The sequence below is a fragment of the Macaca nemestrina genome, chromosome 4 (genome assembly GCF_043159975.1).
Source record: "Macaca nemestrina isolate mMacNem1 chromosome 4, mMacNem.hap1, whole genome shotgun sequence".
Classification (NCBI taxonomy): domain Eukaryota; kingdom Metazoa; phylum Chordata; class Mammalia; order Primates; family Cercopithecidae; genus Macaca; species Macaca nemestrina.
In genome coordinates, this window is record NC_092128.1 from 51,215,744 (window position 1) to 51,232,276 (window position 16,533).

Genomic DNA, 16,533 nt, shown 5'->3' on the forward strand with positions numbered 1-16,533 from the left:
CATTTAAGACATCAGGGAAACTAGAATTCACAGGATAGTTTTTATGTGCAAAGATTGATAGTTACATCACCCCAAATCTCTCTGCTTATGACAAATCAAAAGAAACAAGACCTGTATCCTTAATTTCCATATTTAACAAAATCTGTGTCTACTGGGTATGAATATATACGTGTGTGGGGTTTTCTTTTGTTGGCATTTAAATATACCTATTTCTCAAAATGAAGACTTCAGCACTTTCTCTTGTTTAAGAGTAATTTAAATTTGCTTAATAATTCAGTAAAGTATTTGGTTGAGTCAAATGAACTCTCTCAAGGTGAAATAAGTGAATAATTATGTGTTTATCTAATCTGATGTGTTAATATCTTACCTTAGGAAAGCAGCAAATGTTCTATTAAATCTTGACAAAACATTGAACCAGTTGCAACAAGCTCAAATCACTCATGGACGGGCAAACTCTACCATTACACAGCTGACTGCCAATATAACAAAAATAAAAAAGAATGTGCTGCAGGTATTTGTCCTCTTTGAAACTAACCTGAAATAGGTTTTGAGGGTAGAAACATCACAGTACTTTTTACGTATGCCAATGCTATGCTTGCTTTACGAGTCTGATGGGATTATTATGAGGATAAAATAAGATTTGGGTAGTATTATGCATGTATTTAATGTTCTACAGAGCACTTCTCAGCATCGTCGTATTAATTGTGACCAATTCTGGGGTTATACCAAGGACGGTACTAACACCAGCTTGGAAATGAGGAAACTAAGACTCGGGAAGGTTAGGTGATTGCCTAAGGTCACACAGCTAATTAGTGGTAGATATGAGGTCAGAGCATCTCCCTTCTGACACCAGGCAAAGGAACAGACTTTTTAAAAGCTCACAAACCAAAGAAATGAGAGTTCACTGTTGTAAGGTTCTTGTAAGTAAACGTGCATGAAATCTCATCAGAGTATCCTAAAACTAAAAAAAAATCTCATCCAAAAGAAATGCTCCATTTGGCCAGGCATGGTTTCTCACACCTGTAATCCCAGCACTTTGGTAGGCTGAGGCGAGTGTATCACTTGAGGTCAGGAGTTCAAGACCAGCCAGGCCAACATGGTGAAACCCCATCTCTACGAAACATACAAAAATTAGCCAGGCATGGTGGCGGGCACCTATAATCCCCGCTACTTGGAAGGCTGAGGCAGGAGAATCGCTCTTCCCGGGGGCGGAGGTTGCGGTGAGCCAAGATTGCGCCACTGCACTCCAGTCTGGGCAACAGAGTGAGACTCTGTCTCAACAACAACAACAACAACAACAACAACAACAACAACGAAAAGCAGAAAGCAACAGAACAGGAAGTAATACACCAGGAAATAAAGGGATTGGATAGGAAGAGTTTGCATATATAGGGTAGCAAAAAGGAAGGCCCCAGGATTTCCCCTTCTAGGCATATACTTAGAACAAGGGATAGCAAAACATGACCACAGGCTGTATTGTCTATGGCTCCTTTTGCACTGCAATGACAGAGAGTTAAATATTTGGGATAGAGACTTTATAGGCCACAAAGTATAAAGTATTTACTAGCTGGCCCTTTACAGAAAAAGTTTGCAGGCTGCTGCTCTAGGCAAACCACCACATATGCCCAAAGGTACAGGAAGGGACTTTCATTTCTAAAAATATGGTGAGCCAATATCCTAAGGAACCCTGGTAGTTGAAAAAACACATGAAAATATTAGATTGGCTATTTAGATTTTTTAATGCATAGCTGAATTAGTAAGAAACTTTTGATAGTCTCAGAGGCCAAAAATGACAGGAAAGCATGAATTCAGTGGTAATCAAGCTCTAACTTGACAGCAGGCAGCAGGCATCTGCCAATCCCTGGAGCATTAAAGCTTTGGGTTTTAATGGTCCCCATGTATGTAAGACAGAAAGCAAAGGCCGCACAGGAGGCAACAAGATTCTTGCATAGAACTGGGACCCCAAATGGCAAAATCCTTAGTGAAATGTTAAAATCTCTCTGTCTCTCTCTGTCTCTCTTTGTCTCTCTCTCTCTCTCTCTCTCACACACACACACACACGCACACACAGACACACACACAGAGCCAGAGCCAGTAGAAAAACTTGCCCCTGGGTTGGGGAGTAACATCTCCACTAAGATTTGCTAACCACAATTTGTGGCTCCCATACAATTTGGAGGCTAGAATTTACACTACCTGGGTGGCCCTCAAAACCCTAGTATCATTTGAAGTAGCCCTGGGTTGGTAGTACTCCCAGATGCCTGATAGAGGCAAACAAAAATCCCCTCCAAAGGAATGACCTTAAAACCTAGCCATCAAGAATTTCCCCCAAACGTGTAAATACAAATTGCCTCTTTAGATTTTTTTTTTTTTTTTTTTGAGATGGAGTCTCACTCTGTCGCCTCAGCTGGAGTGCAGTGACGCAATCTTGGTTCACTGCAACCTCCGCCTCCTGGGTTCAAGCAAGTTTCCTGCCTCAGCCCCCTGAATAGCTGGGATTACAGGCACGTATTACCACGCCCAGCTAATTTTTATAATTTTAGAAAAGACGAGGTTTCACCATGTTGGCCAGGCTGGTCTCGAACTCCTGACCTCAAGTGGTCCACCTGCCTCGGCCTCCCAAAGTGCTGGGAATACAGGCATGAGCCACTGTGCCCAGGCACAAATTACCTTTAAACAAGAGTCATCAGAAATAATGAACAACAAAATCAGGACACAAGAGACAGAGGATATTACCATTATTGGATACAGAATACAAAATAAGAATGTTTACTATGTTTAAGAAAATCTAAGAAAATATGAACGTATGACCAACAAACAAGAGACAAGCGCTAACAACCAGCTATATTTGAAAAATATTTAAATAGGATTTGATATGATCAATATAGACATTGAAATAAGAAACAGGCATAAAGTATTATTACTGTTTGTAAGGGGAAAAAATTAGAAGCCACTTGCACCAGCTAGAGAATAGAAAATACATTGTTATATGTTCAAACAATGGAATGCCTTAAACTGGTAAAAATGAATGAACTAGAGCTATGTAGATTAGCTTAAATGACCTACATAAGCATAATTTTCATAACTTTTCATTTTAGAAAATCAACTTGCAGAAATATCCAATACATTTGTATAAGGTGAAAAAATTTAAATACTATATATTGTTAGGAATACTGCATAGGTTGTAGAAAAAAACCTACAGAGATACATGGAATGACAAAAATTAGATTCAAGACAGTGGTTGTCTTTGAGGGGAGAGAGAAGATATAATGAGGAGTGGTATGCTGAGGGCCTTAGTGCATTGTTAGTGTTCTATTCTTAAACTGGCTGGTGGGTACATGGGTATTTGTTATATTTTTTATTTTTTAGTTGTTGTTGTTGTTGTTGAAACAAGGTATCTCTTTGTCACCCAGGCTGGAGTGCAGTGGCACAATCATAGCTCACTGCACCCTCAACCTCCTGGGCTCAAGCAATCCTCCTACCTCAGCCTCCTGAGTACTGGGACTACAGGCACACACCCCACACCAGGCTAACGTTGTATTTCTCAGACCCTTTTGAATGTCTGAAATATTTTATTATAACATTTTAAATACATGCAACAGAAAAAGTGAAGGCACTATTTTCTTTTCCTTTACACCCAGCATATTTTTCAAGGGGTTAATATATCATTTATCTTCTTGTTTGTTTCATAAAGAGATTGTCCCTTTCTGGTCTTTAAATCAACAACAGGCTGAAAATCAAACCAGGGAAATGAAGAATGAGCTGGAGTCAGCAAAGCAGCGATCAGGGCTGGAGGATGGACTTGCCCTGCTGCAGACCAAGTTGCAAAGGCATGAAGACCACGCTGTCAATGTGAAAGTTCAGGCTGAATCTGCCCAACACCAGGCTGGGAGTCTTGAGAAGGTCATTAGTTCTACCACTGCCACCAAGAGCAGAAAAACAGAGCTTCTTTGAAAGATAGTCCTTTAACCCCAGATTTTTGTGCCATTTCTCAGCGTTTCCTTTGTGCTGGTCCATGACTCAATGGTATATCTTCGAGGGGATCCTGATACACAAAGGATCTTCTGTCTGTAGATGGCAGAAGTCCCTGGCCAAATCGTGTTGGAGTGTTCCCCGCCACCCCCCATCTCTCTATCCTATTACTCTTAGTGGTGTCCTGGTCAAACAGTCCATAAATCAAATTTGCCCTGAACTTCCAAACTTTCACAATTTATGTGGTTTGTCTGAATTGCATGTATTTGCCCTCTATTCTCATTCAGTCACACAACATATAAAGAAAACAATAAATGAAAGTCACCTGCCAAAGAAAATACATCAATTTACAAAAATCAGAATGAGTTAATTAAACGGTTGTGGAAAGTAGACCATTAATTTAGGTTGCTGAAAGAACCTATCAGCTCATTTTCCTCGCAAGAAATCTTTGGTTGGTTGCATTAATATAGTTGCCTAAACAAAAGAAAAATGTTAGTGTTTTTACAATTGGTCTATTCTCCTACTTTTAATTCCTAACGTGCTGGGTAAATTTTCCACTGAGAGGAATTGAGAACATTTTCTGTGGAACAGAGATTGAGAAAAGTTCTTTTTTTTTTTTTTTTTTTTTTTTTTTTTTTTTTTGAGACAGAGTCTCGCTCTGTCACCAGACTGGAATGCAGTGGCTCAATCTCAGCTCACTGCAACCTCTGACTCCCTGGTTCAAGCGATTCTCCTGCCTTAGCCTCCTGAGTAACTGGGATTACAGCCACACACCACCACCCCCAGCTAATTTTTGCATTTTTAGTAGAGATGGGGTTTCACCATGTTAGCCAGGATGGTCTTGATCTCCTGACCTCGTGATCCGCCCGCCTCAGCCTCCTAAAGTGCTGGGATTACAGGCATGAGCAATCACACCCAGCCAAGAAAGGTACTTTCTACTCACCCTGTTCCCACTTCCATATTTCATTTCTGGCTCTGGCCTTTATTCATCTACTTAAGCTTCTATGTTGTCAACACACAAGCTAACCCAAAGATTTCCACTCTATTCAAGGGAGGTCTCCATACTACACTTCTACTTCCCCACCTGCCTCCCTTCCTACCTCATTTCTCTCTCACCTTTTTGCCAACCAAATAACATATCCTTGCTGTTTCTAAATCTTCATCACTCACTCTGTCCTTCATTTTGCATGTACAACTGATTGACTGAACTGAACCAGAGATTTGTCAAGGATGGGATTGGGTCATTTCTGTCTTCCACATCCTACCTTAACATAGTGCAGAACAACCAGTTGGTGCCTCAGAAATACTTGCCTTAACACGCAATAACAATTGCTATTTTGAACAAAGAAGTTTTATTTTTAATAGAAGATGAGATTTTTTTCAACCTGAAAAAACAAACATGCAAATAAAACTCTGCTGGAAATATCAGAGTGACTCAAGCGTATTGACTGGATTAAGGTTTCCTCTGTATTCCTTCTATGAATGGTATTAGGAGAATCATCATGCACATAGGTACCTGCTTTATACATGTTTTCTCATGATGTGTGTGTTGCTTGTTACAGGAATTTGTTGAGCTGAAAAAACAATATGCTATGCTCCAGCATAAGACAAGCACTACAGGACTAACAAAGGAAACATTAGGAAAAGTTAAACAGCTAAAAGATGCTGCAGAAAAATTGGCTGGAGATACAGAGGACAAGATAAGAAGAATAACAGGTATCTATTCTTTTATCCATCCTGCCAATTTGATAATAACATCCTGGTACTCTACCTTACTAGTAGAATTTATACCAATGTCAGCTTACAGTTTTATCACATGAGTCCACTGAGGAGAAAGAAGTCGAAATTGGTCTTGTGTTTTGGGGACTGTGAAGTTAACAAGCCTCTTGCATGGATTTGCCTAGAAAGGTTAATGAGCATCTGCCTTGCATTAGTCAAAACAAACTGAGATTTCCTTGAAATGCCCTTTGTTGGCTGGGCACAGTGGCTCACACCTGTAATCCCAGCACTTTGGGACCCCAAGGCAGGTGGATCACCTGAGGTCAGGAGTTCGATATCACCCTGGCCAACATGGTGAAACACCGTTTCTACTAAAAATACAAAAATTAGCCGGGCATGGTGGTGGGCGCCTGTAGTCTCAGCTACTCAGGAGGCTGAGGCAGAAGAATTGCTTGAACCTGGGAGGCGGAGGTTGTGGTGAGCCAAGATGACGCCACTGCACTCCAGCCTGGGCAACAGAGTAAGACTCCATCTCAAAAAAAAAAAAAAAAAAAAAAAGCTTTTTTTTTCCCTAACTTTGTTCTCAACTCAACTAGGGGTAAGATGTCTGAAGACATTTTTGCTTGTCACCCTAGAAGGAACTACTAGCATGTAGTGGGTAGAGGGCAGGGATGTTGCTAAACATCCCACAATGCACAAGACAACTGCCTAAACAAACAGTTATCTTGCCCAGAATGTCAATAGTGCTGAGATTGAGAAACCCTGTTCTAACCTATGTTGTTTATTTTTCCTGTCATGAAAGTAACTCTCGAAAAGAGTCAATATAATCTAGGGCACTAGGTCAGATAGCATATATCTTTGGATAGCAACCCAGAAAGAATCATATTCTGGACAAGGATTTTGATCTAAATGGACATTCTGATGCACACAAAGTGTTGTAAACATAGAATACAGGCTGGGTGCAGTGGCTCACACCTGTAATCCCAACACTTTGCAAGGCTGAGGCAGATGGACTGCTTGAGCCCAGGAGTTTGAGACCAGCCTGGCCAATATGGCAAAACCCTATCTTTGCTAAAAATTTAAAAAATTACCCAGGCATGGTGGCATATGCCTGTAATCCCAGCTACTTGGGAGGCTGAGACAGGAGAATCACTTGAACCCGGGAGGCGGAGGTTGCAGTGAGCTGAGATCATGCCACTGCACTCCAGCCTGTGCAACAGAGAGAGACTCTGTCTCAAAACAAAATAAAATAAGAAACATAGAATACATACAATCAGAAAGCTAATCAGAATCTTTTTTTTACACAATTGATATTTATGATTTTTGGGGGCAATCATCATGTCCTTGATCTCTAACCATCAAGAAATATCAGATGATGATTGTATAGTTACAATATACCCCTGGTTGTATTTATTATCTTCCAAAACTTTAAAACTAGGAGTATAAGTAACTCTCAAAATACTAAAGTAACCAAAACTCCTCACTTATAAATGCCTCTTTTTTTTATTATCAAATGAGTCTTTGGTCTTACAACCACTTATATCATCACTATGACATGAAAAAACTGAAAATGGAACATTAGTATGGGCCAAAGTCAGGAAAAATACATACCAAACTGCTAACATTAGTTATCTCTAGGGAGGCAGTGGGAGTGAAGAAGAAACCACTGCTTCTTGCACTTATATAATTGTTTTTAAAGCAGCAGGCTTGTGGGTAATTTTTTTCATTTTTAAGTATTTTCGTTAAAATTTTGTTTTAACTACAAAACACTAAGAAAGATTTAGAAAAACAGATTTTTTAAACCTTGCATTCCATAGACAATACTATGAAAGTCAGTTTTTTTAATCCTAGAACTTGTTCCTTACTATAGGAGCAAAAACATGGGGAGAATATTTCTGTCCTGTTTTTATGTCATATACAAATTGTTTCCACTGATCCCCATTGACCACAGCTTTTATAGTTCTTGAAATTAGATTGGAACTATAAAAGCTACAGAGTTGCTTTTACAGAAGTTGAAGCTACAGAGCTTCTCAGAGAGGTCTAAAATAAGGCATTCTACTGCCTTTTCTCTTTTCCTTTTGAGACTGTTTTCAGAACTCAGCAAGATAGAAAAATGAGACATTGATTTGGCTGTCTTCCCCATGCTGCCACTTGAGAAGGGGCTGAACCACAAGGCTATGCCTGTTCCCCTCTGTTAGGAAGAGGAGCCTCTGGATCCCAGAATGGAGTCCTTGGCACCAACAATGTTGAGAGAGTGGAGAATGGATTCCAGTCTTCAGCCAGGGTCCTTCCACAGAACTTGGTGTCAGTCTGGGTCCCAGCAAGAAACAGAATGCATACTTGGGCATAATTTTGGATAAAGTATTTAGAAGTGGAGTTGTCTCAGTCATTCATTCACTGCATAATAAATTACCCCAAAATGTAATGGCTTAAAATAACCACCATTTCTTTTTTTTCTTTTATACTTTATGTTCTAGGGTACATGTGTACAATGTGCAGGTTTGTTACGTATGTATACATGTGCCATGTTGGTGTGCTGCACCCATTAACTCATCATTTACATTAGGTATATCTCCTAATGCTATCCCTCCCCCCTCCCCCCACCCCACAACAGGCCCCAGTGTGTGATGTTCCCCTTCCTGTGTCCAAGTGTTCTCATTGTTCAATTCCCACCTATGAGTGACAACATGCAGTGTTTGGTTTTCTGTTCTTGTGATAGTTTGCTCAGAATGATGGTTTCCAGCTGCATCCATGTCCCTACAAAAGACATGAACTCATCCCTTTTTATGGCTGCATAGTATTCCATGGTGTATATGTGCCACATTTTCTTAATCCAGTGTGTCATTGATGGACATTTGAGTTGGTTCCAAGTTTTTGCTATTGTGAATAGTGCCACAATAAACATAGATGTGCATGTGTCTTTATAGCAGCATGATTTATAATCCTTTGGGTATATATCCAGTAATGGGATGGCTGGGTCATATGGTATTTCTAGTTCTAGATCCTTGAGGAATCGCCACACTGTCTTCCACAATGGTTGAACTAGTTTACAGTCCCACCAACAGTGTAAAAATGTTCCTATTTCTCCACATCCTCTCCAGCACCTGTTGGTTCCTGACTTTTTAATGATCGCCATTCTAACTGGTGTGAGATGGTATCTCATTGTGGTTTTGATTTGCATTTCTCTGATGGCCAGTGATGATGAGCATTTTTTCATGTGTCTGTTGGCTGCATAAATGTCTTCTTTTGAGAAGTGTCTGTTCATGTCCTTTGCCGACTTTTTGATGGGGTTGTTTGTTTTTTTCTTGTAAATTTGTTTGAGTTCTTTGTAGATTCTGGATATTAGCCGTTTGTCAGATGAGTAGATTGCAAAAATTTTCTCCCATTCTGTAGGTTGCCTGTTCACTCTGATGGTAGTTTCTTTTGCTGTGCAGAAGCTCTTTAGTTTAATTAGATTCCATTTGTCAATTTTGGCTTTTGTTGCCATTGCTTTTGGTGTTTTAGACATGAAGTCCTTGCCCATGCCTATGTCCTGCATGGTATTGCCTAGGTTTTCTTCTAGGGTTTTTATGGATTTAGGTCTAACATTTAAGTCTCTAATCCATCTTGAATTAATTTTTGTATAAGGCATAAGGAAAGGATCCAGTTTCAGCTTTCTACTTATGGCTAGCCAATTTTCCCAGCACCATTTATTAAATAGGGAATCCTTTCCCCATTTCTTGTTTTTGTCAGGTTTGTCAAAGATCAGATGGTTGTAGATGTATGGTATTTCTGAGGGCTCTGTTCTGTTCCATTGGTCTAGATCTCTGTTTTGGTACCAGTACCATGATGTTTTGGTTACTGTAGCCTTGTAGTATAGTTTGAAGTCAGGCAGCATGATGCCTCCAGCTTTGTTCTTTTGGCTTAGGATTGTCTTGGCAATGCGGGCTCTTTTTTGATTCCATATGAACTTTAAAGTAGTTTTTTCCAATTCTGTGAAGAAAGTCATTGGTAGCTTGATGGGGATGGCATTGAATCTATAAATTACCTTGGGCAGTATGGCCATTTTCACGATACTGATTCTTCCTATCCATGAGCATGGAATGTTCTTCCATTTGTTTGTGTCCTCTTTTATTTCATTGAGCAGTGGTTTGTAATTCTCCTTGAAGAGATCCTTCACATCCCTTGTAAGTTGGATTCCTAGGTATTTTATTCTCTTTGAAGCAATTGTGAATGGGAGTTCACTCATGATTTGGTTCTCTGTTTGTCTGTTATTGGTGTATAAGAATGCTTGTGATTTTTGCACATTGATTTTGTATACTGAGACTTTGCTGAAGTTGCTTATCAGCTTAAGGAGATTTTGGGCTGGGACAATGGGGTTTTCTAAATATACAATCATGTCATCTGCAAACAGGGACAATCTGACTTCCTCTTTTCCTAATTGAATACCCTTTATTTCTTTCTCTTGCCTGATTGCCCTGGCCAGAACTTCCAACACTATGTTGAATAGGAGTGGTGAGAGAGGGCATCCCTGTCTTGTGCCAGTTTTCAAAGGGAATGCTTCCAGTTTTTGCCCATTCAGTATGATATTGACTGTGGATTTGTCATAAAGAGCTCATACTATTTTGAGATACATACCATCAATACCAAATTTATGGAGAGTTTTTAGCATGAAGGGCTGTTGAATTTTGTCAAAGGCTTTTTCTGCATCTATTGAGATAATCATGTGGTTTTTGTCTTTGGTTCTGTTTATACACTGGATTACGTTTATTGATTTAAGTATGTTGAACCAGCCTTGCATCCTAAGGATGAAGCCCACCTGATGATGGTGGATAAGCTTTTCAATGTGCTCGTGGATTCGGTTTGCCAGTATTTTACTGAGGATTTTTTTTTTTTTTTTTTTTTTTTGAGACGGCGTCTCGCTCTGTCGCCCAGGCTGGAATGCAGTGGCCAGATCTCAGCTCACTGCAAGCTCCGCCTCCCGGGTTCATGCCATTCTCCTGCCTCAGCCTCCCGAGTAGTTGGGACTACAGGCGCCCGCTAGTTTTCTGTATTTTTTAGTAGAGACGGGGTTTCACCGTGTTAGCCAGGATGGTCTCGATCTCCTGACCTCGTGATCCGCCCGTCTCGGCCTCCCAAAGTGCTGGGATTACAGGCTTGAGCCACCGCGCCCGGCCTTTACTGAGGATTTTTGCATCCATGTTCATCAGAGATATTGGTCTAAAATTCTCTTTTTTTGTTGTGTCTCTGACAGGCTTTTGTATCAGGATGATGATGGCCTCATAAAATGAGTTAGGGAGGATTCCCTCTTTTTCTATTGATTGGAATAGTTTCAGAAGGAATGGTACCAGCTCCTCCTTGTACCTCTGGTAGAATTCGGCTGTGAATCCGTCTGGTGCTGGACTTTTTTTGGAATAACCACCATTTCTTACTTTTCCGTGGGTTGCCTGGATGATTCTTTGGCAGGTCTCACCTGGGTTTCTCAAGCAACTGCATTTGGCTGATGGCCTGTTAAGGGCTGGGTGTGGCTGAGATGCTGGCACTCTCTATACGTGGTCTGTTATCCCAGGCTGCTTTACAGCATGATTGTTTCAGGGCACCATAACTTGCTATTGGTCAAAACAATTTACAAAGCCAGCCCAGATTCGGGGGTGTGGGAGTAGGAACAGGGTAAGCAGATTCTACTTCTTGATGGGAAGAACTACAAAGAATGCACAAGAATGAAGGGAACCCACTGAGGCTGTGGAGGTACTTGGTGACTAGCAGCAGTGAGAAGGCATTAGCCTGTCTATACCTGAAGGGGCCAGGGAAACAGGAACATTGCCAGAGCCCTGTGAACACCAGAGTGTTAGGAAAGAGGCCACCCTACAGGAGCCTGAGGGATGGAAGAACTGCCCACACCTCTGTGCTAAACTGGGATGGAGACTGCTCACCCTCCCATCCACTGACCATTTGTCGGCACTGTCCATTGGCCATGTGTGAATGAAAGCCAGAGGTCAAAAGAGCCAAGTGCTGTCATCCAGGAAGGGTAACTTTCCAGAACACAGATGAGGATGATGAATGGGTCTGGTGTAACCAGCTCAATGATATTAACTTTCCTGGTACAAACAGAGGCCTTTACTTTTCCTTTAGTTCAAATATGGTTTCAATGTCGAATCCCCTTTTCAATCCCAAATGACCTATATTTGAAAGTTTCGGCCAGGTGCGGTGGCTCATGCCTGTAATCCCAGCACTTTGGGAGGCCGAGGTGAGTGGATCACCTGAGGTCGGGAGTTCAAGACCAGCCTGACCAACATGGAGAAACCCCATCTCTACTAAAAGTACAAATTTAGCCAGGTGTGGTGGCATATGCCTGTAATCCCAACTACTCAGGAGGCTGAGGCAGGAGAATCACTTGAACCCGGGAGGCGGAGGTTGCTGTGAGCTGAGATCATGCCATTGCACTCCAGCCTGGGCAACAGGAGCAAAACTCTCTCAAAAAAAAAAGAAAGAGAGAGAGAGAGAGAGAGAAAGGAAGGGAAAGGAAGGGAAAGGAAGGGGAAGGAGGGAAGGAGGGAAGGAGGGAAGGAGGGAAGGAGGGAAGGAGGGAAGGAGGGAAGGAAGGAAGGAAGGAAGGAAGGAAGGAAGGAAGGAAGGAAGGAAGGAAGGAAGGAAGGAAGGAAGGAAGGAAGGAAGGAAGGAAAGGAAAGGAAGGAAGGAAGGAAGGAAGGAAGGAAGGAAGGAAGGAAGGAAGGAAGGAAGGAAGGAGGGAATCTAGTGACAGAACACTCACCACCTTCCACAGCAGCTCTTTTGTCTTTGAGCAGCCATCCTAGAGAGTTTTTTATATTTAGACAAAATCTTCCTTCACAGAGCTTTACCTGCTAGTTTCCATTTTATTTCCTCAGGATGACAGAGAACACATTTACTCTGCTTTCCTAGGTTGGTCCTTCAGATATTTGAAAACAGCCATGACACATGCCCTGAATCTGCCTTCCTCATATGAAACATCACCAGTTAATTCAATGTTTGTTTACAGGACAGTTTCAAGTATCTTCAGCAATCTGATTCTTTTTTCTAAACACATGTTAGTTTGACAATTACTCCAGACCAACTTGGTATTCATGTGTGATCTGACCAAGTGAAGTGAGACATTTACCTTCCCTCTTCTAGAATTTTTGCAAAAACTCTAATGTCAGAGTTTCTTTGCAAAATGGTGCCTCACATTATTAACTGTAGCTCTCTGTGCATCTTGTATCCACTACTATGGGCTCCTTCTTAAGGTTTACTAGAATTTCCAGATATTTGTTGAATGAAGAATATATAAATGAATGTATAGATGGATGGATGGACAGATGGATGGATGGATGGATCAATGGATTGATGGATGGGTCAATGGACGTGTCGATGGATCAATGGATTGATGGATGGATAGGCGTGAAGCCAACAAAGGCATCACTTAGCTGTTACTGTTCAGAGACTTCAGTATCAGCAGAGAAGAAGAATGAACACATGAAAGTCAGTCTTTTTTTCTGAAAGACTGGAAAACACTAAAGTAAAGAACATGTTTTAAAATGAAGCTAAAATAATAAGAACAAACCTTTGGAAATATAGCACTTCAGCAAGTCCCATCAAGGATGTTATCTGTCTTTTCATTTCTAATGAATTCTAACCAACTACAGCCTCACATTGATAAATGCCTTTAGATATAAAAGTTTTAGACAAAAATGTCAGTTTGCTCTAATTTATATGAAAACCTTGAGAAGCCTGATGAAAATAGATGTTTTATCCATTGACTCAAAACAGAAAACTAAATATATCTTTGAGAGGCGCGCAAATCCCTGTGTTTGGTATAATGTGGATATCCAGGAGGAATCTATCAAATGGAAATGTATCATTTCTTTCGTTTTCTACTTTCAGATTTAGAAAGGAAAATCCAAGATTTGAATCTAAGTAGACAAGCAAAAGCTGATCAACTGAGAATATTGGAAGATCAAGTTGTTGCCATTAAAAATGAAATCGTTGAACAAGAAAAAAAATATGCTACGTGCTATAGCTAGGCAGAGTTAAAGTGCAAAAGCTTGTGCCTTTGTTTCTGGTTTCTGATGTACAAGCCCATGGGGCTCTGCTGAACCTGTGAAATACTGAGAATGTCTTCTACCTTCCTTCCCCACAGCCTGTCCTTATTACACACCTGCTCAGTGTGGTTGGAGGTTGAAATGCCACCCGGAAAATGCCACTTCATAATTGAAAGGGGAAAGTAATGAGATTGTCTCTGGTTTCAGAAACCTTTCCTCTTGCCTTCCTTTCTCTTTCCTAACTTAAAAATAACAGGTTCCATATAACAAGTAGAAATTTAAGTAAGTACTCTACTTACTAATAATCATTTCAGTCAAATAAACCTAAACATTAAATAAATATCTCCAATACTAGGATGGAATACATATGGATGGCATGTACTAGATTGTCCTATATTTTATGTTTATTTGGATTTACTTTTATTTGCAAAACTATTCTTTTGTGAATAAACTGCATAGAATTCAAAATGTAACTTGCTTTTATACCTACTTTCCTACACACTCATTCTCAACCAGGGGATTCTATTTTCCCCAAATGGCACTGGAACAATATTCAAAAAGATAAATATTGAACTACTTCTCCTCATTTATCAGTGGATATTTTTTCTGTAAAATGTGTTGCTTATTTTTAAAAGACTAGCAATCATGTTCTTATTGTTTAGTATAAAAATCATATTGTCTCATTTCAAAATGAGTCTGATTTCACGCTAACTTTTTTTGCATGTGTGATTTATAATAGAACAAATTGCTTCTGTTTGTGAAAGCTATCCTTCAGAAAGATTATTTTAAGGGAGTTTGGTTTCACATTTTTGAATAAGAAATAATAAACATCAACACTGACATATGAAAAAGGAAGATCTGCTGGAGCATTTCCATTAAGGACTGACTCATAAAAAATGGATTTAAAGCCAGGCGTGGTGGCTCATGCCTATAATCTCAGCACTTTGGGATACGGAGGAAGGCAGGTCATCTGAGGTCAGGAGTTCAAGACCAGCCTGGCCAATGTGGCGAAACCTTGTCTCTACTAAAAATACAAAAATTAGCTGGGCATGGTGGTGCACACCTGTAATCCCAGCTACTCGGAGGCTGAGGCAGGAAAATAGCTTAAATCCAGGAGGAAGAGGTCGCAGTGAGCCGAGATCAGGCCACTGCACTCCAGCCTGGGTGGCAGAGCAAGATTCTGTCTCAAAAAAAAAAAGGATATAAAAATTCAACAAAAGAGCTTTAGAATTATACATTAATTTGAAAAATCTTAAAATGTAGGCTGTTAAAAAAAGTTGCAGAATCTATTTCCCTAGAGATCCTGAAGAATAGAAAGAAACTTTTCTACAGGAAGGACCACCCTAGAAAGCTCTCTTGAAGTATATAATTACAATGGTTCACATATCCAGCACTGAGACTTTTTCAAACCTCCACCAATTAATGGTGCATAAAATAACCCAGAGTCTAAAAATGCAGCTGTCACCAAGTCTACATTCTTTCCTCCACAGCTGAGGGTGGAACACACCCCAGCTTTCCCATCAGGATACTGACTTTCAACTTATTACAAATAATAGACAATTTTACAAGCATGGTTTCTTTGTTTGCAATAGCAACATTCAATTGTTCTTCCTTTTCAGTGATCAGAGACTATACAAGTAACAGGCCAGGGGGTGTGGGAATGGTTAAAGAGAGAATGGTTCTATCTGCTGACTGGGAGAACTAGCTATTGAGTTCTAAAGAAGCAGAAAAATCCCCAGCTGTTAGAAAAGCACACTTATCTGGGGAATCAAGTGAAAAGGCAAGACAAACTCATCACCTAAGGAGGTCCTTGGGCATTGCAGTTTGATGATGGTAGGAAGTATGTGATATACCCTGAAAAGATTGCAGACTGCAATTGTATATGGTTGTGCTTTTTTCTTTCTTTCTTTCTTTCTTTTTTTTTTTTTTTTTTCCGAGACATAGTCTTGCTCTGTCACCCCTGCTGGAGTGCAATTGTACCGTCTCAGCTCACGGCAACCTCTACCTCCCAGGTTCAAGTGATTCTCCTACCTCAGACTCCCAAGTAGGTGGGACTACAGGTGCGTGCCACCATACCTGGCTAATTTTTGTATTTTTTTTAGTAGAGACAGTGTTTCACTATGTTGGCCAGGCTGCTCTTGAACTCCTGACCTAGTGATCCACCCACTTCGGCTTCCTGAAATGCTGGGATTACAGGCATGAGCCACTGCGCCCGGCCTATGGTTGTGCTTTCTAGATGTTAGTGTTTAAAATAATAAGCTTTGGCCAGGCGCAGTGGCTTATGCCTGTAAGCCCAGCACTTTGGGATGCCAAGGCGGGCAGATCACCTGAGGTCAGGAGTTCGAGACCAGCCTGGCCAACATGGTGAAACCCTGTCTCTGATAAAAATACAAAAATTAGCCAGGCACAGAGGGGGGTGCCTATAATCCTAGCTACTTGGGAGGCTGAGGCATGAGAATCGCTTGATCCTGGGAGGCAGAGTCCTTGCAGAGAGCCGAGACTGTGCCACTGCACTCCAGCCTGGGCAACAGAGTGAGACTCCGTATATTTAAAATAAATAATAAATATATATATAATAAAATAATAAGCTTTAGTTATCTAAAAAAATCTATATATGTGAAAAATCTCATTCCTCAGTAAGGCCAGATAAATCATTCTAACTTCTATTACTTGCTGTATCAGTTGTTCAAAATGTGATCAATGCTAGATTCAGTGAAACAGTATCTCTTTACATTGTAAAGTATTAACAGTTTGACAGTGTGTATCATAATCTATTATAAAACTCAGTAATTCCACTGTGGAAACT

At 40.5% G+C, this 16,533-nt stretch overlaps 1 protein-coding gene across 8 annotated transcripts in view; it reads left to right on the forward strand.

The window, feature by feature from the left end:
* The window catches only part of LOC105475298 (laminin subunit beta 4), a 111,535-nt gene extending 97,213 nt beyond the window's left edge, over nt 1-14,322 (forward strand). For 5 of the 8 annotated variants that reach the window (XM_071094679.1, XM_071094677.1, XM_071094675.1 and 2 more), the window contains exons 32-35: nt 373-511; nt 3,730-3,903; nt 5,535-5,688; nt 13,570-14,322. In XM_071094679.1, the coding sequence (XP_070950780.1) occupies nt 373-511; nt 3,730-3,903; nt 5,535-5,688; nt 13,570-13,709 (607 nt within the window). In that variant the 3' untranslated portion in view covers nt 13,710-14,322. Of the gene's footprint in view, nt 1-372; nt 512-3,729; nt 3,904-5,534; nt 5,689-7,774; nt 8,132-13,569 lie in introns of those variants that run through there. The other 3 variants (XM_011730420.3, XM_071094680.1, XM_071094681.1) reach the window with 2 other exon arrangements.
* Nucleotides 14,323-16,533: the final 2,211 nt, after the last annotated feature.